At 38.6% G+C, this 27,523-nt stretch overlaps 1 protein-coding gene across 4 annotated transcripts in view; it reads left to right on the forward strand.

Moving 5' to 3' along the window:
• Positions 1–27,523, forward strand: part of LOC122874364 (FERM domain-containing protein 5) — a 61,876-nt gene that overhangs the window by 19,032 nt on the left and 15,321 nt on the right. For 2 of the 4 annotated variants that reach the window (XM_044192093.1, XM_044192094.1), the window contains exons 2-4: positions 23,215–23,319; positions 24,842–24,884; positions 26,836–26,914. In XM_044192093.1, coding sequence (XP_044048028.1) covers positions 23,215–23,319; positions 24,842–24,884; positions 26,836–26,914 — 227 coding nt within the window. Of the gene's footprint in view, positions 1–23,214; positions 23,320–24,841; positions 24,885–25,125; positions 25,231–26,835; positions 26,915–27,523 lie in introns of those variants that run through there. The other 2 variants (XM_044192095.1, XM_044192096.1) reach the window with 2 other exon arrangements.

A 27,523-nucleotide genomic window follows, 5' to 3' on the forward strand; every position in this document is an offset into this window, starting at 1 on the left:
AGAGTAGCTTAAACATGCACTTGTGTTGTAATCCGTGTTCTCATTTATCTTTGGTGTTCCTGAGTGGCAGCCAAGGAAAAATGACATTTCCATGTCCTTGGAGTTCTGGGATGCTGCACCTCATCACCATGGCAACTGCTCATTTCGTCATTGCTCCCCAGGTGTGCTGTGTAATGTGTGCCCAAACTCTCTCCCTGCTCCCAGCTATGTCTCCCCTCATGCTGCACTTTCTCGCTCACCTCATGTAACACTTGATACCTTCATCATGACAGAGCTAGATGTTATTACATTCATGATTTAATGATTATTCGTTGTTTACGCTAAGCGTTTCCTTTTGTTTTCTCACCATATCACCAAATCTGTGAGTCATCACCATAGTTGACAGGCAAGCTGGGTACCTGACCTGTTATCTCTAAGATTTTCCGTTTGGCTCACTAAACAAACTGCTGTCTTCCCTTCCTGTATTTACAAATTCAGCATGCCAGTAAAGACTGGAAAACAACAGCAAGTGGCGGCACATCACAGTGAGCAATGCAGCCCGCAGATGAAAATCCACTTGTTCTGGTACAGTAATTAGTGCCTGAAGGGTGCAGCATTAACACATTCTGCTAATCCAGCGCCGGTGCTCCAGTGGGCTCAGGGCTAGGAGAGTAGGACTGAATCCTAGTGGAGCAGATGGATGGCGTGATCCGAGGCAGGCTGAAAGGGGCCCTGATCATTAAAAAGGCTGATTACATGGTGGTAATGAGATCAGCATTTTGGGCTGGCGGTTTGCTGAAGATCCAGTTCTCTCTGGGCTTCTACACCAGGGTTTAGATGACTTTTGTCTTAAAAGTATTTTTCTAGTGCATTCGACTCGAGGTCGTGGTTCTCTAGAGGGAATTTGTCATTGAATTAAAATAATGAAAATGGATAGATGGCTGTATGCGCCCTCATTCATCCTAGAACAGGGATTACAATTTGATTACACTTATTTATTAATTAGGCAAAGTCAAAAAGAAGCAAGGGCCTCGTGTGACAGGATTAAAACTGATGTAGTGGCTGTGATGTTTCTGTGGGATGGAAACAACTTGGCTCTATTCATTTTTGAAAGTCAAGTCGTTTGGATGGTGAGCAATCTGTATAACCATAGAGCCATAAATGCAGGCATGTTGATAAATCTATCAGTATACTTCCCAGTTGCAGTTTTCTTTTGCTGACTAGAGAGGTTCTCATTTTATGGGCTGTGAGATTTTCACCCAACAGCTCATCTATCTAGAGCAGAACAGCAGCAGCAGCACAGTGGGCGACGAAGGTGATGATAATGTTGAGACACACCTTTTTCTTCTGGGACCAATGCTCTCTGTGCGCTTTATTCTGAGGTGGTGGATGTTCTCTAGCAAAACCACCACTGTAAACGTCATATTCAGCTCAGTACTCATTCTTGTCATGGTGTGTAAAAGGATAACTCTTGATTTAACTTTTAGGACAAGATGTGAACAACATTTATATGCAGCAGTACTGTGTACAGATGGAATGATTTGTTTCCTTAGCTCACGTTGCAGTTTTCTGTTGATGGAACTTTCTAATTGGTTTCCTGACCATCTTCTGCTGGGATTTGAGGGAAATGTTTATGCATGTGAGCACAACACAGATACATCACCAGTTGACATTAAGGATGACTAAGCAAATAGTTCTCATTTAACCATTGAAAGGTATTTAGTTTTAGCATAGGGCATAGGAAATAAACACAGGAATATTTGAGCCTTTCTTTAAATCTCAGACTTTGCACAGTATTTTTTAATGAGACTCACCAGGGAGACTGCCCACTGCCTGCAGCGCTGGATGACATCATCGCTCCCAGAGCTGCATGACTGTGTAGAGGTTGGAAAGACAGGGGGAAAGGGCCTGCAGTAAAAAGTGCAGCCTCCCACACCACCCCGGTCCCAGTTACACCACACCACATGCCACCCTGTGCAGCCAAGCCATGCCAATCTAGCTTCCCCCTGGGCAAACAAAGACCCCTTTCAGGCCAGTCCCTACTGTGATCATGCAGAGCAGAAGCAATCTGTTCCTCTTGGCTGCTCACTGTGAAGTGACCCAGCCTTTTCCTTGCTACAGCTTTACTGATTTGTGCAACGCTCAACCAGCCAGGCTGATTCTGCTTGTTGAATTTTCTGTTTGGTCCTGTCTGCCTTGGAAAGGGCATGGAGGCTGAGATGAGAAATCCCCTCAAGTGTCTGTGGCAATGCATCAGCGTATTCTGTGTGGGTTTTGATTTGAGAGGCAGAGGTCCACGGTCTATAGCCTTTAAAACAAACCACAAGCTAATGATTGAGGGCAAACTACAGTTTATTACAACAGGTTTACTTTTTGTAACTCATGTCATCGGTTTGCGGCGACATCGCAAAAAATAGGTCCAACGCGGAAAGAAACACAAGCGGTCAGACAATTACACAGGTTGTAAACAAGCCAACAGTTTAGCCAGATGAGCTACCACTTTATTCAGAGGTAAAACAGAGAGTGAACACATCCGTAATTGTTGCTAATAATCCCCCAGTGCACAGAAAAACCAACTAAAAACTAAATCAAAATCAGGTGCCAGAATTAACAGATTCTCTGACCAGAAAAAAAAACTGAGAAAAGGGAGTTACAGCTTTTTTATTTGGAAAAAGTTAAAGGCCTGTCTGTATGAGAACAGTAAAATGAAAGTGCAATTTACTGACCACCATCATTGGATGAGTGTCCTTTAGAAAACAGAAGTTGGTTACTTCATCAACCTATTTATAGCATTGTATACTGGCCTTGCAGTGTCCATCACATTTATCACACACCACATATGTTGTTCATATCCTGCAGCCTTAGCCTTTGATGATGTGGATTCTGTTAGTGAGAAAGTGGAACAGTAGCTGAAGGTACTTCGCTGACATTGAGTGACTTTCCTGAACTCACCTTCCTTTTGATAGTTTAGGATGCTCCAGGGCCAGAATGCTATTTGCTTCACTGACGATGTCCAGACTGGCCAGTCCTCACCAGCATGCACCTGTACTCCCATCAGCCCTCTGGGGTGATGTCACATCTCCACTCTATCATTCAGCATACTCCCATTTCTTTCTACCTGCAGCATCAATTCACTGGCCTCATTCAGTCAATTTCTGCAGTAGTTAAGGTGTTCAAGAAGCCTCGACCTACAAAATAAAAAAGCCTTTGAGCCCCCAAGATGTTTTTAAGGTTATCAGAGAAGCTTTTGTTTGCAATAGAATGAAGTAAATCGCAGCCCCGTGAACTGTCAGTTTTTATTAGGAAGACAAAGGGGAAATTTAGCAAATTAAAAGCAAAGGAGAAAAAGTGGAATAATAATATTTCACTAATGTCCGATTGGGAAATATCACTAGTTTAGAACCATAGTCACTGTAGATGTTTAACTCTTCTTCATAGACAGGTTATTTAGTGTTAAACTCTCACACTCTCTCTTTATCATTAGGTAATTTGCTACTCATCTATTCTGAAAACTAATCAATAGCTGAGTAAGATGTATTTGTCAGGATATTGACTTGTTGGTTTTCAGCAGTACCCTGTCTTTTCCTGTTCATCAGCAAAGAGTCATAGCTTTTAGACCAGATAACAGAAAACCTGACCTGAGTATTAATACATCCATCACAGCATTTTAAAGGCATTTTAAAGAAAGACTGATCGAGCAATAAATTAACAATGAATATTTTGCATTTTGCATGAAAAGAGTTTTTGTGCTGACATTACACTATCTTCAACTCTTTATCATCTGGCAATTTGGGAAACTTTTTTTGAGATAAAAATCCCAGTTCTGTTAATTCTATTAATTTGGTTATCTGTCCTGTTCAATGACTGCAAGCTGTAACAACTGTCGGTGAGAACTCTTTCTTAACAGCACTACAATCTTAGTTGGAGTTGGGTATTCAAAAGGGGAATATAAAGGAGCTCTCCATTTTTGGTCACACTGACTCAGTCACACTGAGTCTACTTTTTCCAGTGTGGTATTACAGTACTGTGGGCAAGAATCTCATTTTACCCAGTGAAGTAGAAGGCTCTTGTAAAGACACTTTCAAATGTGAAGATGCAGCTATCTTAATTAGAAGTTGAAGATTTTCTTACTCAGAGAAGAATGAGACTTCCATAAGCCGTAATGTTGTTAGTGCTTTGTCTTGTATGCATTGTTTTATTTATGGTCTAACTTCCTGTGTATACAATGTTCTCTGAAGGATAATAGGTATTTTCAGGTGAAATATACAACCTGACCAATGTTTGTGGCACATTAAGATTTTTATGTGCATATCTTTAGCATTTATCAGAAATGTACAAAATATGAATATTTTCAATAAGAATTTTATAAGAAAATAAGAACATAAGTGTGTTAAATTAAATGTAAAATTTTACTTTAAATACAACTATACAATTAAGCTTGTACTAGTCTAAACTTTTTGATTCAACACTAGTATAAAAAAAACGATACTCAATACCTCGTTCGATACCACTGCAAAAACAAAAAAAGTCCTAGGCACACAGAATAGGATCATTTTTTCTTTTTTTTACTAACAACCAGAGTGGGAAATTAGCACTAGCCACCAGCCATATGCTGGTAAAATATGAAAAAGGCTGGTTGATTTCAGACACAAAATAATGATTTACTATTGAGTGGCTGATGAATTTGAACATTTATCTGTCAGTGGCTGGTAGATGTTCACTTTTTAAAAACAACTTGCAAACAGTGCTGGTACAGAAAATCTGTGCAGTCTTGGGTTAAAAAAATCTCATTGTAGATCTTTTTTTATAGCTTCGGTACTTTCTATACTATCGAATGTATAATTAATAAGATCGTGCCATTTTAAACATGTGGTTGTGGTCGAAGTAGCGATACTTTTGACAACCTTAGTGTGTACTGTAAGTGCCAAAACAATGATCAACTCACAAGCAGCAGGCAAACATGTTTCTGTATTTGCCCTTATAGTATCTTCCACATTTGAGATGTTTCTCTCTCACCCATGGCATTTGCACTGTTATGATCTTTCAGTGTCACATTATTCGGTGTAACGATGCCATTTCATCTTCCATTTTCAACTCATTCAACTGTACAAATGATTTATGCCAAATAATACCACATCTCTTGTTAAACCACTATACATAAAAATGTTAAGCTTACATGATTGATATTCTGAACATCAATTCAAATGGTCTTCCTAAATATCAGTTACGTTGTTTTTTGTCTTTTCTGTTGACCCACTCGCATCTTGATCGAATGAACAGTTCTTTGCTCAACTGTTAAGTTTTTGGGTGAGGTTGGCACCTCAGTGTTTTGCTTCAGGCAAAAGATTATTTCTGAGCTCACTCTTCGCAATCTTGAAACGTCAGTTTGCTGTCACTTTACAGTGAGTTTGAAAGCAATAATTTTGAGTCAAACAGATCTTCTTTGATAAGATTTAAATATTTTATTCGCTAAGCTATTTAGAGTTGCGTCTTACTCACTTGTTTTTCCATTTGAAGTCTGGCACACTCAAATCAATACCTTATGTAAGCTGTGTGGGAGACAGCTGAAGATGTATTTGAGACTCTGTTACTTAAGAAGACTGAGTGCTATCTTTACATTGTGTATGTTCTGCAAGAAGTCGCCTACCTTCATTCAAAGGGCATGCATTGAAGAATAAGGCCCTGAGTAAGAGAGGCTTATAAGAAGTGCTACTCACAGATACCACTGTTGCCATGAGACTGTGGTTTGAAGCACAGCTCTGTTTTGAGAAAAGTTCAAATATTTTTAACACCTAATGCTTAGGCCGATGTGCAACAGAGTTATGCTAAACCCTCTGCTATGAACATGCAATAGTGTGCCTATAAGCGGCAAGAATAAGAAGCCGGTGCTGCAATAGTACACTGTATGTTGTATGTTTTCTGCTCAGCTCCCCTCCTGTCTCTTTCACTGTCGACTGCTGTCTTATCAGCTTATGAGGGACGATATTTTCACACAGCATGAATAACAGGGAGAGAAAAGGCCATGTTTGTCCCTCCGGGTTTGTGTTAAGTTTTAGGAGGTTGAGGGAACTGGTTACGGGAATACACTCAGATTGTCAGTGATGGTTTGACATAATGTGTTTGAAATGACTGTGTCTACTAAAAGCTAAAGGACACAGTTAACCACCTGTGCTTCAGTGTGTCATTTTTGTTAACATATCCTCCTATTACCTGCTCAGCAATTTGTCATTCTCTGCTGAAAAACTGCTGGAACATATTCAGTCTCTGCTTTGTATTACCACATGATGATACTGGATCCCCTATGATTGCATGGGAGGTTTTTAACCTTCAGTTGCTGTGGAGCCATAAGACAATCAGCACCATGTCTCCCCTGAGGAGAACAAGCTAAGCTGCATAGGACTGAAACTGAAAGTCGGCTAAAAGAGTTCTCACAGCTGCCTTTGAAACTTCTATTTTTTGCTCTACTTCTGGAGATTCATCCTAAGAGGCTTACTTTATATTAGCTGTACAATCAGATTGCTCTCAAAATACCAGCTTTTAATTAAGCATGCAAACCAATTAAGTTATGCTCCTCTTCATTTTCCCTGTGGTTAACCTCAGACAAGGTTAGCTGCAGAGGCGTCCACTCTCACAGGGTTTGTGCTCAGATTCAGAAGCCTCTCTAGTTTAAAGTGAACAAGCTGAAGCCATGTCAGCTGATTGAAAACTCCTGTCAAGCACTCCATGCAGGTGACTTACACACACATTAACCGTATCTGTCACAGCTGACCTTGTGGTGAGCAGTTTCATGTAGGAAATATCGGTAGAAAGAAAATAGCTCCTACATGAAACTGCTCACAACAAATCTGTGGATTATCTTGAGTAACCGGGTCATGATTTCTGGAAAGAGACATTGCTGTTGAGTTTTTCAAATGTATTTTTGTGGCGCTTTGAGCACCACAAGCCGAGTGCCTACAGTGGTGTGCAAAAGTGTTTGCCCCCTTCCTGATTTCTTATTTTTTTGCATGTTTGTCACACTTAAATGTTTCAGATCATCAAACAAATTTAAATATTAGTCAAAGATAACACAAGTAAACACAAAATGCAGTTTTTAAATGAAGGTTGTTATTATTAAGGGAAAACAAAATCCAAACCTACATGGCCCTGTGTGAAAAAGTGATTGCCCCCTATACCTAATAACTGGTTGGGCCATCCTTTGCAGCAACAACTGCAATCAAGCGTTTGCGATAACTTGCAATGAGTCTTTTACAGCGCTGTGGAGGAATTTTGGCCCACTCATCTTTGCAGAATTGTTGTAATTCAGCCACATTGGAGGGTTTTCGAGCATGAACTGCCTTTTTAAGGTCATGCCACAGCATCTCAATAGGATTCAGGTCAGGACTTTGACCTGATGCCCTTTGCGTTTGTGTTTACTTGTGTTATCTTTGACTAATATTTAAATTTGTTTAATGATCTGGAGTGTGACAAACATGCAATAAAATAAGAAATCAGGAAGGGGGCAAACACTTTTGCACACCACTGTATATTAAGTGAGTATAATAAGTGCATATATTCATTATATTAAAAAAAGGCAGACATCTCTACGGCTGACATCTCCAAAACTCTGCAACTCACAATAATTCTAGATGAATAAATAGCACTGCAGATAAAGTGAGGTTTGATATGGGCCTGTAGTATATCCTTTTCGAGAAGAGATGGCAAAAACTTGTCATGGGATCAAGTTAATTCTCACATTTTGTGCAACGGATGGCCACTTTGTTTACTTTTATCCTCATTAAAACATTGATCAAACAAAAATATTTCCAGTGTGTCCAATTTAGCTCTAACAGTGTCAAGGATCAGGCAATCGTGAGACTCCTCCTTGAAGCCTCATAAATGACACCACAGTAAATCTCTCAAATAAGCTGTCACTCCAACTCCCCAGCCGACAACTCAACAGCACTTTTGAGCTTGTCCTGCCTCGCTGTTTGGTTGCCAAGTACAGCACAGTGGGCCACAAACAGCAGCCGCCCTCGCCTTCATAGTTAAATTCTTCACGGCTGTCACACTAAATAATCAATGAAAATAACACAATCTCAAAGCAATGATTCTGCTTGCCATTGTGTCTATAAGATGGTGAAAAGTAAGGAGAGAGCTGCTGTGCCCTCAGTTCATCTCAGCAACCTCCTCTGGACAGTTTGGAGTGTGCAGTGCCTGCCATGAAAAGTTGAGAGAGATTACATCACATCAGATTAGATCAAACAAAACGGGGTTTACAGATTTTCAGAACATTACTCTTAAAGTTAAATCTCTTTAAATTAAAGCAATAATAAATTAAAAACTTGTGGTGTGCTTTTATATCTGTTCTTGTTGCAATCCTAAAAATATGTTGGGTTAGAATTGTAAAATGGTCATGACAGTGGGTTTGATGAGGCCTAATGGCTTTGTCGCCTACAGTACAAGGCCTTGCTACAGTGTCCTCTGGGAGTTTTCAAAGACAGCTCAGTTTTATAGGGCACTGGAGAGCTCAGCGGCACTGAAATGGCCCTTTGTTTCCCAGTAGGCCATCCAATTGTGTGTGACCAATAAGGTTTCCTAATCTCACCCATTACAGTGGAGCCTGGCATTACTTGGCTTTAATGAGAGCTTCTGACTTTTTAGGTTATTCCACCTTAAGGGGAGACACTACGGGTGAATAGGGTAAAAATTGTAACTAATATTACCATGAAACTTCCCCAGTTGATTAAGACAATTATTTTAAGTTTTCTGAAATTTAATGTATAATATGAAAATGAGGCATTATCTAATTAAAAATGTGCTAATTTGCATACATTTCCAGAACAGAAATCTGAACATTGGATAAAGCCAGGTTCACAATTCTTGTGTCATTTTGTTGACATATTAGAGTCAAAGGTTTTTACTGAGGGAATTTTGGATATCTCTTTTTATCACTCTATAAATGAGAAAATACTGTCAACAGCCATAAAAAAAAAAAAGCCATGTTTTTAGGAATAAAATGTTATATAAATCAGGCTATGAATGATATATGAACAAACCCCTCTGTGAAAACCTTCGGAATATAGATAGGAATAAAACTGGAAAGTTTGGTGTATGTAAGTGCTACTGAAGTGGATATGTCTATATTTAACTAATATATATCACCATGAAACTATCCCAATTGATTACTTACATTAAGACAATATTTTTTACTTCAAGTTTTCTGAAATTGTATGTGTAAATATGCATATGCATTATCTAATGTTAACTTTTGGTGAATTTAGGAGAAATCTACAGATGCAAATAGACAAAGTATAGTAAAATAACACCTAAATGTCTATTTCTTTAAACTAGTCTGAATGAAGACATGTTATGGAAGCAAAGTAGCCTAAAATCTCAAAATTGACCAGTGCATGAAAAAACTATGTTTTTTGCCTGTAGTATCTCCCGTTAAGGCAGCCCCTGATAGTAATAGACTTTAGGGAGTGCTGGCATGTTTTAGCCCTTGTACTACAAATCATGCAGACTTTATATGACTGCTGACCATTGTTTGAAGCAAGCCACAGTGTTTTAAAGATTTGAAATCAATTTGCAGAGACTTGAATCTTTCCTCAGCTAAGTAATTCTTTGCAGTGAACATTAGGGCTGAAACTAACGATTATTTTCATTATTGATGAATTTGCAGATTATTTTCTCAATAGTTTTGGTCTATAAATATCAAACTGTGAAAAATGAATAATAACAATTTCCCAGAGCCCAAGGTGACATAATACAATTGATTGTTATCTCTGACCAATAGTCAAAACCCCTCCAAAATTATATTTAGTATCACAGAAGAGAAGAAAACCAGCACATATTCACATTTGAGAAGCTAGAACCAGTGACCTTTTTAAAAGTTTTTTTGCTTTAAAAATGTACTTCACTGATTACGTGATTATCAGAACTGATGCCAATTAATTGTAATTACCTAGTAGCTACAGTGAACATAATATCTGGTTTTATTGTTGTCACAGTTATGCAGATTTAAGTGTAGACAGTTACAGTGAATATTAAACTCTTACAGCAAGCTTAATCAGCCTCTGACTCCTAAAATAAGATTATCTACTCTCTATAATCTCTCTGTGCTGAACTGTTCCTCAATGCTGAATTGAATTGTCAATCTTCTCTCCAACCATTCAGGGGCAGGAGCAGGATGTTTGATGACCCACTCTTAGCCAGATTTACCATTGTCATAATTATGTGGAACTGCATTCTATGAAAATCCTGTTTCTCTGAATCATTTATTGGGAAGATTGCATCTCCCTTGGGCCTCCATTAGAGCGTTGACACGCAGGGGCAGTGGTGGGCTTTTCACGCCTGTGTGCACAGGCAGCTAGTCTCCAGGGCCAAACAGCTTTGTGCATTTTTATGGCTGGATTCGCCACTGGAAAGTGATCTTTCCTGGGGCTCTGAAGACAATGGAAAGGGTGAAGTGGCACCACAGAGGGCTCCTCTGCTCAGAATGAGATGTTTAAAACAGCCAAAGGGTGCCAGTTCTAAGAAATGGAGCTTAACATCTTTCCACCAGTCAATCAGCCAGCTTGTCTGCCAGTCACACAAGTACTGCTCTTACACCATATACAGACCCAGATATTCTGATACGTGCCCATTACAGTAAATCTGGCCAGTAGACAACCAACTGTAGTAGCTGTTGTTACATGTTGTAGCAGCAGTGGTTTACATCAGAGGGCTAAACAGGCTCTGATTTACAGTGCACTGATTGCCTCTGGCATGCTGGAGTCAGACGCAGCTACAAAATATGTGGACGGTCATCATAAGTACTAAAGGCACACTGAGTGAAATTCAGTTATCACTACAGTGAAGGGGCAATTGAATGCAGCTTACAAAGAAGCACTACTTCATATCTGCATTGTTTGACAATGTAAAGAACAATATATATATATATATATCTATCTATATGAGATATATATATATATATATATATATATATATATATATATATATATATATATATATATATAAAAAATACAGCAGAACATCTTGTGTAATGTTCTCATCCTCTGTGCTCGTATTGATTGTGTCCAGCTATCAGACTGATTAAAATGGCTTTGTCCAACCAGATAACTTTGACTTAAATATGTTATGTACAGTACTAGGGGTGGCGATATGGTGATTTATACGGAAAGAGAATCTAAATTTGTCTTCCATCACAGATTTTGCCAAACCGTTTATACCATGGTAGCTATCCCTTTAACATCTCTGGGTGTATTAGAAACACAAATCAATGAGCAGGACTGCTTCATGGTTTTATATGATTTTTGCATCAATGTGATGATGTGATGTGTTGTGGTGTACTTTGATTAGTCAGTCTTGTCCAGTTAATTAATCTATTAACTATGTCATGATATCTATCAATATCGAGATATAAAAGGACATATATCATGATAGAGGATTTTATGCATATCGCCCACCCCTATTATGTACTCTGTTTGTGCTATAAAGTAGGAAAGATGTAACCAGAATATAGAAAACATCTCAACATTTAACAGAACAACAGTAAATTAAATTTTTTTGTTTTATGATACTGAATACTAAGATTTTTTAACTAAAAACAGGATTTCATCTTTAATATCTGACAAGTTATTTTTGGTTGACTGACAATGACTTCCTCAGTGGGTCCACACTGCAAAGTCACACTGAAAAACAGGTGTGTCTGTTGAGCAAACAGTATTGCATCTGGAAGTGACTTCATCAGCAGAGCCAGAAAAATCAAGCTTCCGCCTACTCACTACAGAAAAGCTTGAATTCTTTCAAAAGGATTCTGCTGCCTTTGCCTCTTCTTGCTCACTTTAATGTGCTGCCTTTGACTTTACAGCAACAGTCTCATCACCGTGTCATGCTGGCAAATGTGCAGTTTACTTACATTGCCATGTCAAGTAATAGAGCCTGTGTGCGCCTTGGGTTTAAGGAATCAGGGATTACTGTCACAATATAATTTTTAGGTTTCTAAAGGCATCTGTCAATAGGCTGCACAGTGCTATCGGTGTGCTGCTTCTGCATGTTTTTTGCTGCATGGAAAGTAGGAAAGTTGGAGAACCTGTCTCCAGAAGCTTTTACATTAGAGACTCATGCATTTGCTGAGATATAAAAAGATTTAAAGTCCTCTCCACAATCTATGCATGTCCATTTACTGAGGTGATAAATTAGTCGAGGTATTCAAAAGCTCTTAATTATGCAAAATGGAAAGATGCTCTCACCACAGAGACTGTTTTCATTGTTTCCGTGATCTGCAGATATACCAGACACTGAGGGCAACAAGAAAGCAGAGCCTATGTCTGCGGGTGTCAGTCAAGCTTTGGTTTAAATGGTTCCCTACTGAGCAAACAATACAAACAATGACACTAAAGCTCAGCCAGACAAGAAAGTGCTCCATTACAAAGGATCTCTTCTGGAATTTCTGCCTCATAATTTCTCCCTTTTTCACATTCCCATACCTGCAATGAAACAAGACATAAACAGGTCCCATCTTATGCTCTGCTGAAGCTATTTATTAGACACCCTAGACTAGGTGATTTGCCTGTCATCACCTCTCTGGTCAACACTGGTTCTAGGCTCTCAGACGAGTTGACTGTTTTGGAAAAGGTAGCCTCACATTAGACTAACTTAATGTGACAGAGGAGGAGAAAATCTCAGGAACAGAAATCTCCATAGATGGAGCCCTGGGGCTTCTTCTTCACTGCAACCCAACTGATTCTGAAGTGCAAAACTATTCTTCACAGGTATCCAAACACAGCACACAAATCAGAGTCATTGTTCTGTATTTTTAGGAAAAGTTTGCAAACTGCTGGGAACAATAGCATTTGTCTATCCTGATCTAATATTCAAGATTAACTATTTTTCCCATGTAACTGCGAGTCTATTGAATTTTGTCAAATGTACAGGTAAGATGGCAAAAGGGTCATTCCCAACTGATGTTTTCTCCTGTGATTTCACATTCAATTAGCCCACTTGACAAAAATAGGAGAGGCTGCGGCTGGGAAATATCCCTCTTCAAAAACGATAGAAAAAGTCCAAGAATTCAGAAGGGAAATTACAGTTTGACAGTAAAAAGATCACTGTGTCTGAGTTAATTCTCTTCTTCCCAGAAAGCCTTTTCCTTTCTGCCCTCTATCTCGCGCAGTCTTGCTTTTTATTAAATATCTGACGGCAGCAGTATAGAGACACACAATGCTTTAACCAGATGTTTTGTTTGTGTCAACAGATTCTTTAAGTAGTAGCAAAAAGGACAGTTTTGCAAGGACACTGTTAAGTGCGATAAACAGGAGGAACATTGAAAGTCTCATTTGAAAGTAAAGTCAGTAAATGTGCAGATGAAATGCTCTGACACAGGAAGGCAATCAGAATTCCCCTCACAGAAAGGGGTTTGGCATTATCAGCACAGTATCACTGACAATCATGCCAAACAGAAGGTATCGTGGTAGTGGAACAATTAGGCCCGATGGGTGTCCATGCATGTTATAGAGACGGCAGGCTGAAGAGAAAGAGCCAGTGATGAAGACTTCCTGGTAAGCTCCAGCTGCTTTTGCCTGAAAGGGGGTTAGCTTTGGCAAAGAGGATGAGGCTGTAGCGCAGTGAACTGGTCGCCTCATTGTTTTAAAAAAGCCCAGGGCTGAGACACACTGTGGAAGTTAAAGACCAATTAGTAGACCATGTGGTGCAGCTTTAACAGTAACTTCTCACAATGAACCTGCTTGGAAATAGTTTCTGTTAAGGTCTAATGTTCTTAAATGGTATTTATGAAATGGATAAAAAAACAAAACACTAAAGGCTCAGAGTCATTAATAGCTGCTCCTGCCAAGAAATCCAATAGTGCAGTGCTTATAGCTATTACACTAATAAACAGACATTAGTCAATGTGTGAATGAGTCTTTGCCAGCAACTCAAATGTGCATGTCTGGTACAACGCGTCATGCCTGTGGGCTAAACCTAGATTTAGTTATGATAATACTGCATGCTGTAAGACTGCCCAGTTCTCATTTAATGTAGAGGTTAACAGTGCATGAGAGTAAATGTCAGGTCTGAGGGGCTGATATAGTCTGAATTAGCGACACTGAGTCATTGCCCGACAGCCTTTCACTACACTGGGGGAGACCGTACTGGCACATCACCGCCAGAGCTGTGCAAATGCCAAAAAATGAAGCATTGTTTATATGCTAAATCCCAAGCATGACACCAATTGTGCTGCTCATTCTGTTTTGAGGGTATTTGTCACACTTTTTAGTACAAAAACCTAACTGTTGTAGAGAGGGGGGACAACTCGAAGTTCACTAAAAATATATATAGTAAGCAGAGATGTGGATAGTAAAACATTTAATTAAGTATTTAGCTGTCCAAGAAAAGACCACTCCAATGCCTGGGTGATTTTTTTGTGTTATCCTTGCTTTGATTATTTAAAACCTAGCTCTGCACATTGGGGTATATTTTAAAAATAGTTGTACCCACAATGCTCAGCTGTTTGTGCAGCTCAGAGATGTGACAGAAAAGCTATTAGAGCCAGGCTGGCAGTGAAATCCATCACTGGTGGGCTGACGGACTAATGACTCAAATCCTGATTGAGAAACATATTAATTTCCTCGTGCCTGCAGGAAGGCGCAGAATCATTTAGGCACATCTAGAGCCAGGTGCTGAGGGTACATCCTGTTTCTATGTCAGTAGTCATGTATGTACAGAGTGTTTTGCATTGGTTATTTATGAATGACAGTGAATGCTGTTATGAATGCTATTTACTTAAGAGTGATGGCACTGTGTATGTACAGGCAAAAGTAGTCACTCCTCTCCTCCAAATCTGTGTGAACTTTACAGGATTAAGTTCTCCACTGAAGACTGAAAACCATATTCAGCTACAGTGTGGCAAAGACGTCTTCCTAATACAGCATCTGTTTGTACAAAAGCAACATTTCTTTTGAAAACATTTGGGAGTGATTAGCTATTAAACACTTCTCTTTATGCCTTTTTAGCAATGCTAGCTGCATGGCTGTGTGGATGGCAATGTCTGTCTGTCAGTGAATCCATCACTTTGGGCTAGACTTAAATATCTCAACAAATGTTGGATGGATTGCCATATTTGGCACAAATATTCATGTCCCCCTCAGGATGAATTGTAATAACTTTGGTGATCCCTTGACTTTTCCTGTAATACCTGCAAAGCTAATCACATTCCCACCAGCCTGTACTTTGTGTTTAGTGCTAATCACCAAAAACGATTGCGAACATATATTAATAATATTATGCCTCCTTAGCATCAGCATGTTAGCATTGTCATTTTGACCATGTTAGCATGCTGGCAGGCCTAAATACAGCCACACAGAGCCGCTGGCGTGGCTGTAGGCTTCTTAGTCTTGTTTGGAAATATTTGTAACTGGTTAGCTTCAAAAACCTTTAAATTATGCCTGTTTAAGATAGATTCTTCAGTTCAAATGTAAGATGTTTCTTTGGTTGCAAACAGTTTAAAAAAACACATTTATTTGAATTTGCTAATGTAACACAAGTAATTCCTTAAATACTGCTGTAATCATGATTTGTAACAGTAGACATAGAGCAGTGGGACAGATACAGTATTTTCAAATGTGTATTATAGGCAGCTAGGAGAAATACTACCTTGACTAATCTAACACATCCTGTTGTTTGCAGTTTTTCCTTACATGACTTCATCATGCAGTTAACTATCACTTTCACTTTGACTTTAAATGAAACCCTTTTGTTCTCCTACAATTACTTAACATCCTATATCCTAAAGCAGTGTTTTGATCTCTGCCTGCCTCACCACCACATAAGCCTCTTGTTCTCCAATAAATCATTGAACTTTACCAGCTCTGCCTCTGTGCCTGTGTTTGGGTCCAACCCCTTGTATTCCCAGTGTTACCACATTGACAACCCATGACAACTAGAGGATATCAGTTGGCCTCATTTGGCAGATGTCTGAATCGATTCTTCTCTGCTTTTATTTGTGCAATAACACTGGTCATAATGCAGAGTATTGATTTATTGAAAGCCCTGCCAAAAGTAGGGTTACAGTTATACAAATCAATTATGAATCATTTTTTAGTGCATTTTTGAACAAGAGATGCCTAGGCATTTCACTGAATAGAACATTACTCTCATGAATTCCTCTTTTAATTCCATAAATGCCAACTCACATTTCACCCTTTCAAACTATCTACCGTTGAGAAGCTTTAAAAAGCAATTATGCATATCGCTGTCTTTTGCTGTACTTATTCTCTCGATTCCTTACATTTCTGGGGCAAATCCTTGCACATTCCCATCATGTTATGATGGCCCACTTTTCGTCTGGTGAGATTGTACAGCAAACTGTTTCTCTGGTTCACAGCATTGTCTTGTACAAAGACTCATTACAACTGCATCTCATTATGTATGTGTATACTATTAAACCAGTCCATTTTTTATATGAATTAACTACTTGGAAAAAAAGAAACTGATGCGTATTCTGTGTACACTTCCTTGTGACTTTTAGGGTCAATATTTGTTCAATCTTAAAATATGCATGGCTTTGTCTTTGCACTTTATGCTGTATTGTTCCTCAACGTGTCACTCTGACATTGTGATGTCAATTTTGTCTTTTCTCTTTAGCATCCGTATTTCATGATTGATGATTTAGATGTGAAGCATTTTAATTACTCTTGAGATATTCTGTCACTATCAATTACATGTTATGTGTCTCCTTCAACCGCCCAGGGTTGTACATAAGTTAATAACCCTATTTAAGAGCTGCCATTGAGCTTCTACAGTGGCAGCAAATATTCGACCATATGCTGAACAATTGGTTCCACACCTTAGGGAGATAAGCCATTTTGTTTTATTGCATTTTATGGAGTATTTGGCCTCACCATTTCTTTAATCGTATCATATGATATCAGATAAAGCTTGTAATTTCTTTCGCTCCTACTGACCAGTGGATCCCTGTGAGGCTGATGTTGTTGATTATGTTATTTTGTCTCAGAAATCATATTGTGATTATCTGGTCCAGTCCTCCTCAACTACTGAGATATTTGCTGGCTGGTTGTGGCTCAATGGGAGAGGAAGTTTTTAGAGTTTTATATTAAACACAAGTCTTTTTTGCTTTCACCCACTGGAGTTATCTTGAAGTGTATTTGCAGTAATGTGTTGACTGTTTGAGAATTAAGCCCATACAAGGGTGTAACATTGGTTTGTAAACTGGGAGGGACACAAAGCAAGGGGTCTGAGGGTCTTCCATTTTCCGCATTTCTACATTCTTTTATCATATTCTCAGCTACTTAAAAGCGACACATTATGATTAAGAAGGCTATCATGCTTAGTTTAATAATTATAAGAAGAATCATAAGAAGTCACTTGAATGTGTTAGCTTTTGTTTATGTTCAAGACCAGTGTCTAGCACTCTTTATACTCTTTATTATGGGGGTTACATTATGATTATATCCCCCCTGTCCCTAGTGGATGTTGTGCCTAATACCCCATAAATGAAATTCACAGCAGTCTTACAACTGTAAGACTGTCCTTTCTTGTGGACAGAAGCCTGCTTTATGTGTCAGTACTGTGACATCGGAGTAGCACTCTCTCCAATGTTTTTCATAACTCAGCAGATTTTATACAAAACAAATTCTTCCCCTGCCCACATCAGCTTCAAACTAATGCTATGAAGTGGCATCATTTAATAATTTTCAAAGACTGGATTTCTAAAACGTGTTCAATCACTGTTGGACATTTTTGCTCTAATACTGCAACAGGCCACATTAATAGAATGGCATAATTATGACATGCACCAAAATACTTACTGTATTAATAATGTACATGATTCACAACTAAAATTGTTGTAAATGCATGACTGACATGATGTGGTCTATTTAAACACCTGTTAGGTAGTAACTACTGATGTGTGCACTTGATAAAACAATGACCTTCCTTTTATTGTTATAATGTGTAATGAATTAACTTGATCCAGATTCATTGAAGCATTTCAGTTTATGCCTTTCATTCTAACTGTCAGTTGCTGTGGGTTGGCCTTTGTGTGCTCCCCGTCCCAGCTGATGTGGCAGGGTCACGACTTAAACTCCATGCAGTTCGGTCAGGAGACTGAATCGCTCCGACACATCAACCAGTGCATCCACTCAGCCTCCTGGGACAAAAGAAAGTAGTCTGTTTATGAAACCAAAGAAATCACCTCAGGGTTCAAGGTACCTTTAGCCTTACACTGCTCACACACACATAGTCCCACACAGTCAATAGCATCGTGTTCCCACTCCTCTCACTATAAAGTGATACAATCTTTTATTAATGGTCTGTGCTCCTTCATTGACATGGAGACCATTTCAATGATTAATCTGAAAAGGAAAGTGTCCATTGCACACTGGGGGCTCTTTCGGGAAGTAAGAGAACCACTGTGTTTTCAGTTATGTCAGAAAGATTTTTTTAATTATATTGTGTCCCATCAGCCTGTGAGGGAAACATTTATCACTATATTTAGACTTAATTTATTGATCGCACACTATTTCAAGCATACATACAAATGAGATAATGAGCTGAATTTTAAAAATGTATTGAATTATTTCACAATTCCATGGTTACATTATATTTATTCATATTATTTTAGGGCTGCAACTAATGATTATTTTCATTTTTAATTAACTGTTCATTATCTTCTCAGTTAATTGATTAATTGTTTACTCTATAGAATATCACACAACAGTGGAAAAACATCCATTCCAGTTTCCCAGAGTCCAAGGTGACGATTTCAAATGTCTTGTTTTGTCCGACCAACAGTCAAAAACCCAAAGATATTCAGTTCACAATGATATAATACGGAGAAAAGCAGCAAATGCTCACATTGAAGAAGCTGGAACCAGAGAATTTGGGCTATTAAAAAAAAGACTCAAAACTATTAATTTATTATCAAATTAGTTACAGATGAATTTTCTGTCAATCGACTACGTTTGTTTTATTATGTCTTATTTATTTAATATCGAACATGTTAGTGTTAGCGAAGTGTTTCCCAAACTAGGGATCGGATCCCCGAAACGGGTCACAAGATGAATCTAAAAAAGATTTTGGGGGCTGGAAATAAGTGAAAACATCTTTCTTAAAGATTTCTCATAGACAAATGCATAAAAATGTCTTTCTTGACAAAGACCATAAAAATTGTTGGAGCAAGCAACTAGGAAGGAGCAGCTCTTTATAGACTACATGGATAAACATTGCATTCTTGATGAATTCTGAATTTTCAGAACAAGACTGAGCTTTTGATTTCTTTGTTGAAGCCTAGATCTGTTGATGTACATAGCATTTGTTTTTTGAATAAGAGCTCTTTTTACCTCTGTTGACTCAGCATCAGGCAGCATCTCTTGAATAATTTCTCAACAGAAATCATTCAGTGATGCTGTTGGAGGTTTTATTATTTCACTGTGTTTTCTGCATAACAGGGACATTTGGCAATGACAGGTGATTTCCTAGTGGACAAATCCACCCCCATTGCAGGCTTGTTGTTACATTTGCATTCTCACAATTTATCCAATTCTTCTCTCACAGTTTAACTTTTTTTATTCTTTCAAACTAACAAAACCTTTTTGTAAATCTTTTGAGACTCCTGTAGGGCTATATTGAGAAGGAAATTCAAGACGAGGAAAAGGTTCATTAGTGTTAATTAGAAATTTCAGGACATCCTTTCTCTCCCGCAATCACCTCAATCTTGTAATTAGAGAGGTCTGCAGGGGAATAATGCAGCTGTGCTCGGCTTGGGGCAGAGACAGAGGTAGGGGACACTGGGGAGCAAGAAAAGGGGGAGAGGGTGGGAGTGCTGTTGAATACTAACAAACTTGCTCTTTCCTTGCAACAAAAGAGCAGATGTCTTTTCCGACTCAGTGTGTCCTCTCCATAGAGAACCATTTTTTAATTTGTGGTTGACTTTGTCGCTCCCTTTGGCTCCCCATTCTCAGCCCAATGATAAAACCACAGGAGGAAGCAGGCTTTACACTTTAAAAATATCAACATTTTTAGATTTCATTGTCATTCTGAATATATAAACTCTGGCCCTGGCTCTGTAAATGAGAAACAAACACTATTCCAGCCATTCCTGCCATGATGTGTGTGTGTCAGGTAACGTTAAATGACTTGGCCACGGACATTTAGCTTACTTTCTAGTTTGCCAAGATATGTTGTTGTTGCGATGTTAGCTATAGTAGCAGGAGAGTTGTGAGTATCGCTCTCTGGAGCTGGTTTGCTGGCTCTGGGAAACCGTCTCGTCCTCTCTGGCTGTTATCTTTGCAGCAGCAACTGTAGCGACAGTTTGCTAACCCACAACCTAGCTAACATTAGTTACATTACTTGCTATGTCGTTGTTCGCTCCATATCATGATATTTGGCCAATAATATCTATGAATCATTTTATAATATATAAATTTGCTGGCCAACCCATGTTATGGACAAGCTCAAGTTCAGTGTCCAGGTCCCTTTGCCATATTATCCTCAGACTTTCACTTTTACCATACAGAGCAGTCGCTGCCATTTTATAAAATACAGAGGATGATTGTACATTATGTGGAAGCTTTAAAAACCTTTGCAATACACTTTCATTCTGTCCTATATTGTAACCTGTTGACTGTACACAACTCTGTAATTGGAGGTATTTCCAAAAGTCCTCTTGATTAGTTCAATTATATCGATCTTTTAGCCCCAATTGATTAGCAATTGTGGCTAAACCCTTAAGGTGCCATGCCCTCCAACATACTGTTTTCTTATCTTAATCGCAGGATTTTCCCATATAGATGTGTAACCTTGTTTATATTGACACAGGCCAAACATTTTATGAACTTTGTTCTAAACCTACCGTGAGTGCTGAAGTAATGGATTAAAATCCCCTTCAGTAGGTGACAGTGATGGCTTTTGAGACAGAGCATCTATAAATCTAAAAGGAGATGTAAAGAACTTCTCTATCTCCATCCAACGCAGATGTGCCTGAAGATCTTTAATTAAGATTATGTAGGATTGGCAGATTATTTTACGTGTTTACTTGACAGAGCTTTCTCCAGGATAAATCAAGCTGGAAAAATCATGTTTCTCAAATACACACATGATGTTTTGAGAAATCAGGTTACTGTAGAAAGCCAGTTGAAACCTGGTTACTTCAGAGCATTTTTTAAGATTTTATTTGTGTGCGTGCATGTGTCTGTGATCCTTCTAAAATTGTTAAAGTGTCCGTGCACACCAAAAGGGTCCCTGCTTCTTTAATTTATCGAAGCCCTCAAAGTTAGCTGGCACGTCAGATTGGTTAGTAATGTTACAACGAGGTAATAATCTCAAAGTGACAGTGGCGAGCACCCATGAAGCCCCTCAGTCTCGTTACAGAAAGGTCACTTACCTCCAGTAGTGGAGCTCCTATCGTCATTTGGTCACAGAGTCACTGCGGTTAAGGGACAAGCCCAGCATCGACAGGCCTTTGTCCTAATGAAGTGCATGTTATCTGCTGCCTAAGTAATGACATGGAGGAGAGTGCTGCCAGTGACATTTCTACTTGCCGTCACAGGGTAAACGAGCAGAGAGAGAGAGAGTGGACGGAGAGGAGTGAGACATCCGACTGTGGCTGTAAAACCTTGACCTTAGCTGACCTCCTCATGAATCATTATGATTATGATTCATGAGGAGTGATATCACTTTATGGAGTTGATGCAGATGTCTTTTACACATTCACAGAGTAACATTAGCATTCATTTGCAGTCATGTTTTTAACCCCCTGATGAACATAAGTCCAATATATACTCTCTTTTTAACTTTGTTTTGGTTTCCACCAGCTCCCGAGGGAAATATCTGCTAAATGCTCCACTGTGTTCACCAGCTAGTCACTAACTTTGTCTCTTTGCTATGTGGATGGGTTGCGTACAGTGTGTTTATATAATTTTTTTGCTGAAAACAGCTGCCTGGTGCGGATGGATACAAGGTTGATGAGAGAGATGTGAGTGAACCAAAACAGTAAAGTTGTGGGCTGGATAATCAAAATGATGAGCTTGAATACACTAAAATGCTTCATACAGCTGAAGGGAACTGCAGAGGCGAACGACACCTTTCACATTACACATAGTCATTTGACCCATTGTTCATAAAAATGTGGATTAGTGCAGCTTTAACAGACGCATGGACGTACAGTAACTACACATAAACTTGTACAAAGATGTAAAGAAGAGAAATACTCTGGAAATACTGGATTAAAAAAATCCTTTCAATTAAATAAAGAGTTGCTTTGACAGTTGCCTCCAAATGCTCACAAACATCATGTGACTCATGTGATCATGTGTGACTCCTCATGGGTGTTTGCGTGTGTGCTTACTGACCCATTAAAGCACTCTTAATAATCCCCCATTAGGACAAGTCTGGGATGTGGGACTTGGGCATGATGTCTCCCCTGGCATGGAGGGAGACAGTGAACTGTAACAACACTGGAGGTTTAATGTTTGCTCTCTCCCTGATACTGATTAATCACACCCACCTTCTGACCACATCACATGCAGTCCTTTAATGCCACAGAAGTCAACATGCTGAAATATCAGACAGCAGAGTTTTACTTACTTAATTAAAGCTATTTTGAGGTAGCAGCACTTAATTTGTTTCTGTCCTGCCATCTTTTGAGAGGAGTTTCTAAACAGTGAATGCTGTGGGACGTTTCAAACAGTATTATGTGCTACTGTTGGATCTCTACAACAAAATCTATGCCAGTCTGATCCAAATGTTCTGGTTTGAGCCAGGATGTTCAGTGGCGTTACACAGATCCATTGTTGTGAATGGGAAGGAGGGTATCAGATATGTGTTGGACACAGTGGAGGACACCCAGGCTTAGATCTGTGCTGCAGTATACACAAGTGTTTCTCTCAGGGAAGCTTCCTCATGTGGTTCAGAATGCAGAGTATTAGCAAAACCCTAGTGAGATCTCAGCATATTTAATCTATCCTCTCTTTGAGCTCTTGTTTTAGCTGTGGACGGGGCTTATTTCTGACACTTCAGATGGCTGTGTATTAATATTGGATGAATCTGAGATAACTCTGGCAGGGTTTAAAGAAATCTGAAGCACATTCTGCTAGCAGGAATTATTTCTTTTGTTTGAACTCAGGACAGTGCCTTTTCTTTGTTAAATGTTTTCCTGGCCACATGTTCAAATATGTTTGTGATTTGTTGTCGTGGGTATGCTTGTTGAATTTTTGTTTTTCTTCTCTTCTATAACAGCGGGATGCAAAGGGACAGTATCTGTTTGACCTCATCTGCCACCACCTCAACTTGCTGGAGAAAGACTATTTTGGCATCAGATATGTGGATCCAGACAAGCAGCGGGTAAGTGTTTGTGTGTGTGTGTGTGTATGTGTGTGTGTGAGCATGAAAGAGGTCTTTTGTCTGCATTCCTATGTGCATTTATTTGTATTTTTAATAAGAGTGAAGTCTATTTTTTTAAGAGAGACCTAAGAAAAAAATCATATTACTCATTTGTTTTTTAAATTAACCAGTCCTGTGTTTAAAGGAATAGTTTTTGGAAAATACCCTTGTTTGCTTTCTTGATGAGATTTAGATGAAAGCATCAATACCACTGTCATACCTGTGCGTTTAGAATGGAGCTGGAGTCCAAAGGTGGTTATCCTAGCTTAGCATAAACACTGGAAGAAATATTTAACCACACAACTCCCTCTAAAACCACAAATTGTTGCTTTTACATTTCTGTATTTGTCTGGATTAAACAAAGGAGCTTCAGCATGTTAATTAGTGAGCTTTAAAGGTGCTGGTAGGTGTACTTTTTCTGCTTCCAGTCTTTATGCTAAGCTTTAAGCTAAGATAAAAGCTTCCTGGCGTCAGCTTCGTATTTAACACACAGACATGACAGTGGTATCAGTCTCCTCGTCTAACTTGGCAAAAAAGTGAAAAAAAGTATTTCCAAAACTGTTGAACTATTCCTTTAATAGTCAGCAATGGGCTCCAAAATTAGAGCCTTGTTGATAATAAAGACAAATGCATAGTTCCTACTCTTGTTGTAAGACCAGGTAAGCCAAACTTTGTTTTAAAAGTAGAAGTGGTTGAATGTGAACTCAGAATGACTGTGTTGCTTTATGTCCATCTAAAAATCACTTGCGTGGCTATAGTTAAAAATGGATCGGATTTGATTTAGTTGGAAGAGTGAGAGTAAGACTGTGGGCCAGAGTGAAAAGTTGTGTTCTTCAGTTTCTCTTATTCACGCCGCCTTTCAGACTGATGGTTGTTCCATCAGACTCTTCTGCTGGGAGGCATGTAGTGAGCACTGCTTGATTCATGAAGTATTCACATGTTCACAGATCATGTTGTAGTCCTGCAGACAACAGCAGGGCCTGCTGATGCTGCATTTCCCATGCTGTCGCTCAGGACTATTTTGGTGGCTGTTGCTGTGGGTGGGTTAGGTTGGTGAGAAGGCAACCTGGGAGAAAAATGGAGAGAGAATATGCTCCCAGAGAGAATGAAGGATCTGAATCTGGCCATAGACACACAGATTCTGTGTAACTGTCACCACCAGCAGGAACTTACTGCTGTCTAATCGGCCTTCCTGCTTTAACAGTGTCTCAAGAGACCTCTGCTGTAATATTTTCAAAAGAAAACCCTGCAAACTCTTTATATTCGATGCAGCTTTGGTATATTGCATATTTCTCAACCGTGCTATTGTAACAACATATGTGGCACTAACAGGTTTTCACGGAAAACTGTCAGTAGCAACAGCTGAACGTCATGGCAACTGATATTGAAAGTGTCGGCTGAATGATTTGATGTGTGGGTTACTCACAGGATTTTTTTGAGACATTTGATTATTTACATTTATCTGTTTTTCTTTCTAATGCAGCACTGGTTGGAGTTCACAAAATCAATTGCAAAGCAAATGAAATGTAAGTACTTTGAGTTTATGTTTATAATTTTGGAAGCTGGGTGATTAAATCTATCATCCTCAACACGAAGTCTGCACTGATGTTGATGAATAACTTCATATATATTTGATCTATATAATATACTGTGGAGTTGATTTAGCAACAGAAAATTAACAATAATAAAAGACGTAGTTTGATGACGTTGTGAAGTAGTGTTGGATCATGGGGGTTGTTGTCTTCACTGCCATTGCCTTCATTGCAGTCAGCTTCCCCCGTTAGGATTCCGTGTTCATGGTTCAGGATGTTTTTACCAGGAGCTGAATTATCCGCAGAGGTCTCCTCCTCTCCTCCAAAACAGTCAGACCAGGTGAATAAAACCGGTAAAAACACAGAATAAAGCAGTTTCACGTTAAAAATCTGTATTTCTCCGATGCTGTTCAGCGGACACAGGATGTCGCGGAGGTATGCTGAGCTGTCGCTAACGTTTGCTCAGCTTGTTTCTCTGATAACTTACCAGATATCTGATGACTAAAATCCATCATCCGGTTCAAACATATAGTTAAAAACAACCGAGATCTAAAAAAAGTGTATCGTAAAAATGTGATTTTAAACTGGTTAAAGAGTCTATTTATGAGCTTCTGGCAGACAACCACAACTCTGACGCATATGCAAAGGGGTTATGACGCCATTGACAGGCGACCAAATGAAACGCACCGTTATCTTGATTAAAATTACATATTTCTTTAGATTTGAAAATTGTTGGAAACATTTCAGATAATGTAAGAACACAACTCAACAAAATATATAACATAGGTCTAGTCGTTTCTAGACATTTGAATTCGGAAAAGTTACATAGTATACCTTTTAGCAGAATTTTGAGGTACTTCATTTGAGTATTTCCATTTTATGATACTTAAGACTTTGTTCACTACGTTAGGCAAATATTGTACTTTTTACCTTACTCAATTTGCAGAATAACATTTTAAACACAAATCCACAGATGAGCTTGATTAGATTAAATTACCCAACAGTATATAAAGAAGTTAAGATTAGCTCCACCTCGATCAACTAAATCATTAAATACTGCTTATAAACGCCATAATTGCAGCAGTAAAAATAATTTAATAGCATAATATACTGTATAATAATAAAACACTCACAGGGGCCATAGTTCTGGTTTTACTTTGTGTACTTTTACTTTGATACTTTTTACACTTTTTTTAATGCAGGACTTTTGTAATGGAGTATGTTTACATTGTTCTATTGCCTTTAAGTAAATGATCTGAATATTTCTTCTACAAGTGCAACTTGTTTGCTTTTCTCATTCTTGTAAATTCAGTACTTTTGGATTTTTTAACTGTTAACCAGAAAAAAAGACTTCACTTTGGGCTTCTGTTCCTTGTAATGGACGGGTATCATTATTTGTGACATTTTATAGTAAGTGAGAAAAAATAGATTGCTCTATATTGAACAATATATTTATTTTTAGGATTTACTTCAGTAGTTAATTTAACAGTGATGATGCACATTGAACAACATAAAACATAACTGAGTTTTCATCTGATGTTCCTGGCCAGATGTTAAAAGGCACCCTAAAAACAGAATAAACATAAGTAACATAAGTAACATAGTAAATATGCACAAGATAGTACAGTAAATAAATAATGCCACAGTATAACATGTGGTACTGCCACATGGATTGTAGGTACTTCCTACAATCCATAATAAGTTAGTGAGTAAAGAATAAAAACATGGACAACAATAGCAGAGGACTGATCAATACAAACAACTAGTTGCTGCCCTAATAAGCTTTTTGATATTGGAGTACTCTTAGTTGGTGCAAGACATTTAATCTTCTAATTTATGAGTCTCAAAACAGTTTTGCTGTCTCCCTCAATCCCCTGTTGATTGTTTGATCCATTACAATGGAAGGATTCCTGTCCATTTCTTAATTGTTTCGTGTTTCCTCCAGCTCAGCCTCCATTCACCATGTGTCTGAGAGTCAAGTTCTACCCTCCTGAGCCTGCTGTTCTCAAGGAGGAAATCACTCGGTATGACCTGCTGTTGTTGCTTTCACTTCAGATGAGTTGATAAGGGCTCTTCATTTTTTTTCTCTACAGCTTACCTTTGTTTCAATATAACAGTAAGGAAGAGAGACAGTTTTTTATGGAGAGACTGCCATCATTTGACAAACCTGTGAAAAGCAGCTGTGCATGGTTCTTGCTTTTTTCAGATTTGCATGTAGTACAGACTGTGCTTTAAAATCAGAGCAAACATGTATCTTTCTAAAACATTATGTATGTGCCTTCATAATTAAAATGCCTCAAGTGCATGAGGACTTTACTGTCAAAAACATTATGATAAATACACAGAACAGTTTGCAAGAGGAGTTGTGAGGCAGAGAGGAATGTAAAAGCCTTCCTTAGTAACTTAGTCTCCAGATTTTTATGTATAAATGCACACATTTTTTCCATGGTAATTTCTCCTAAATGGGGTCCATAATATTTTTTTTGAATTAATTTGCAGAAAGGTGAAAGTGACAAATTAAAACTAAGAGTGAACAGCAGTGAGTTTACACTGCCTCCAGATAATACTGAGAGTAGCCAGCTGGTATATGTGTGCATGTACAGTTTACTGATGCATTCATCACTCAAGGGAGG

The sequence above is a fragment of the Siniperca chuatsi genome, linkage group LG4, assembly GCF_020085105.1.
Source record: "Siniperca chuatsi isolate FFG_IHB_CAS linkage group LG4, ASM2008510v1, whole genome shotgun sequence".
NCBI lineage: Eukaryota > Metazoa > Chordata > Actinopteri > Centrarchiformes > Sinipercidae > Siniperca > Siniperca chuatsi.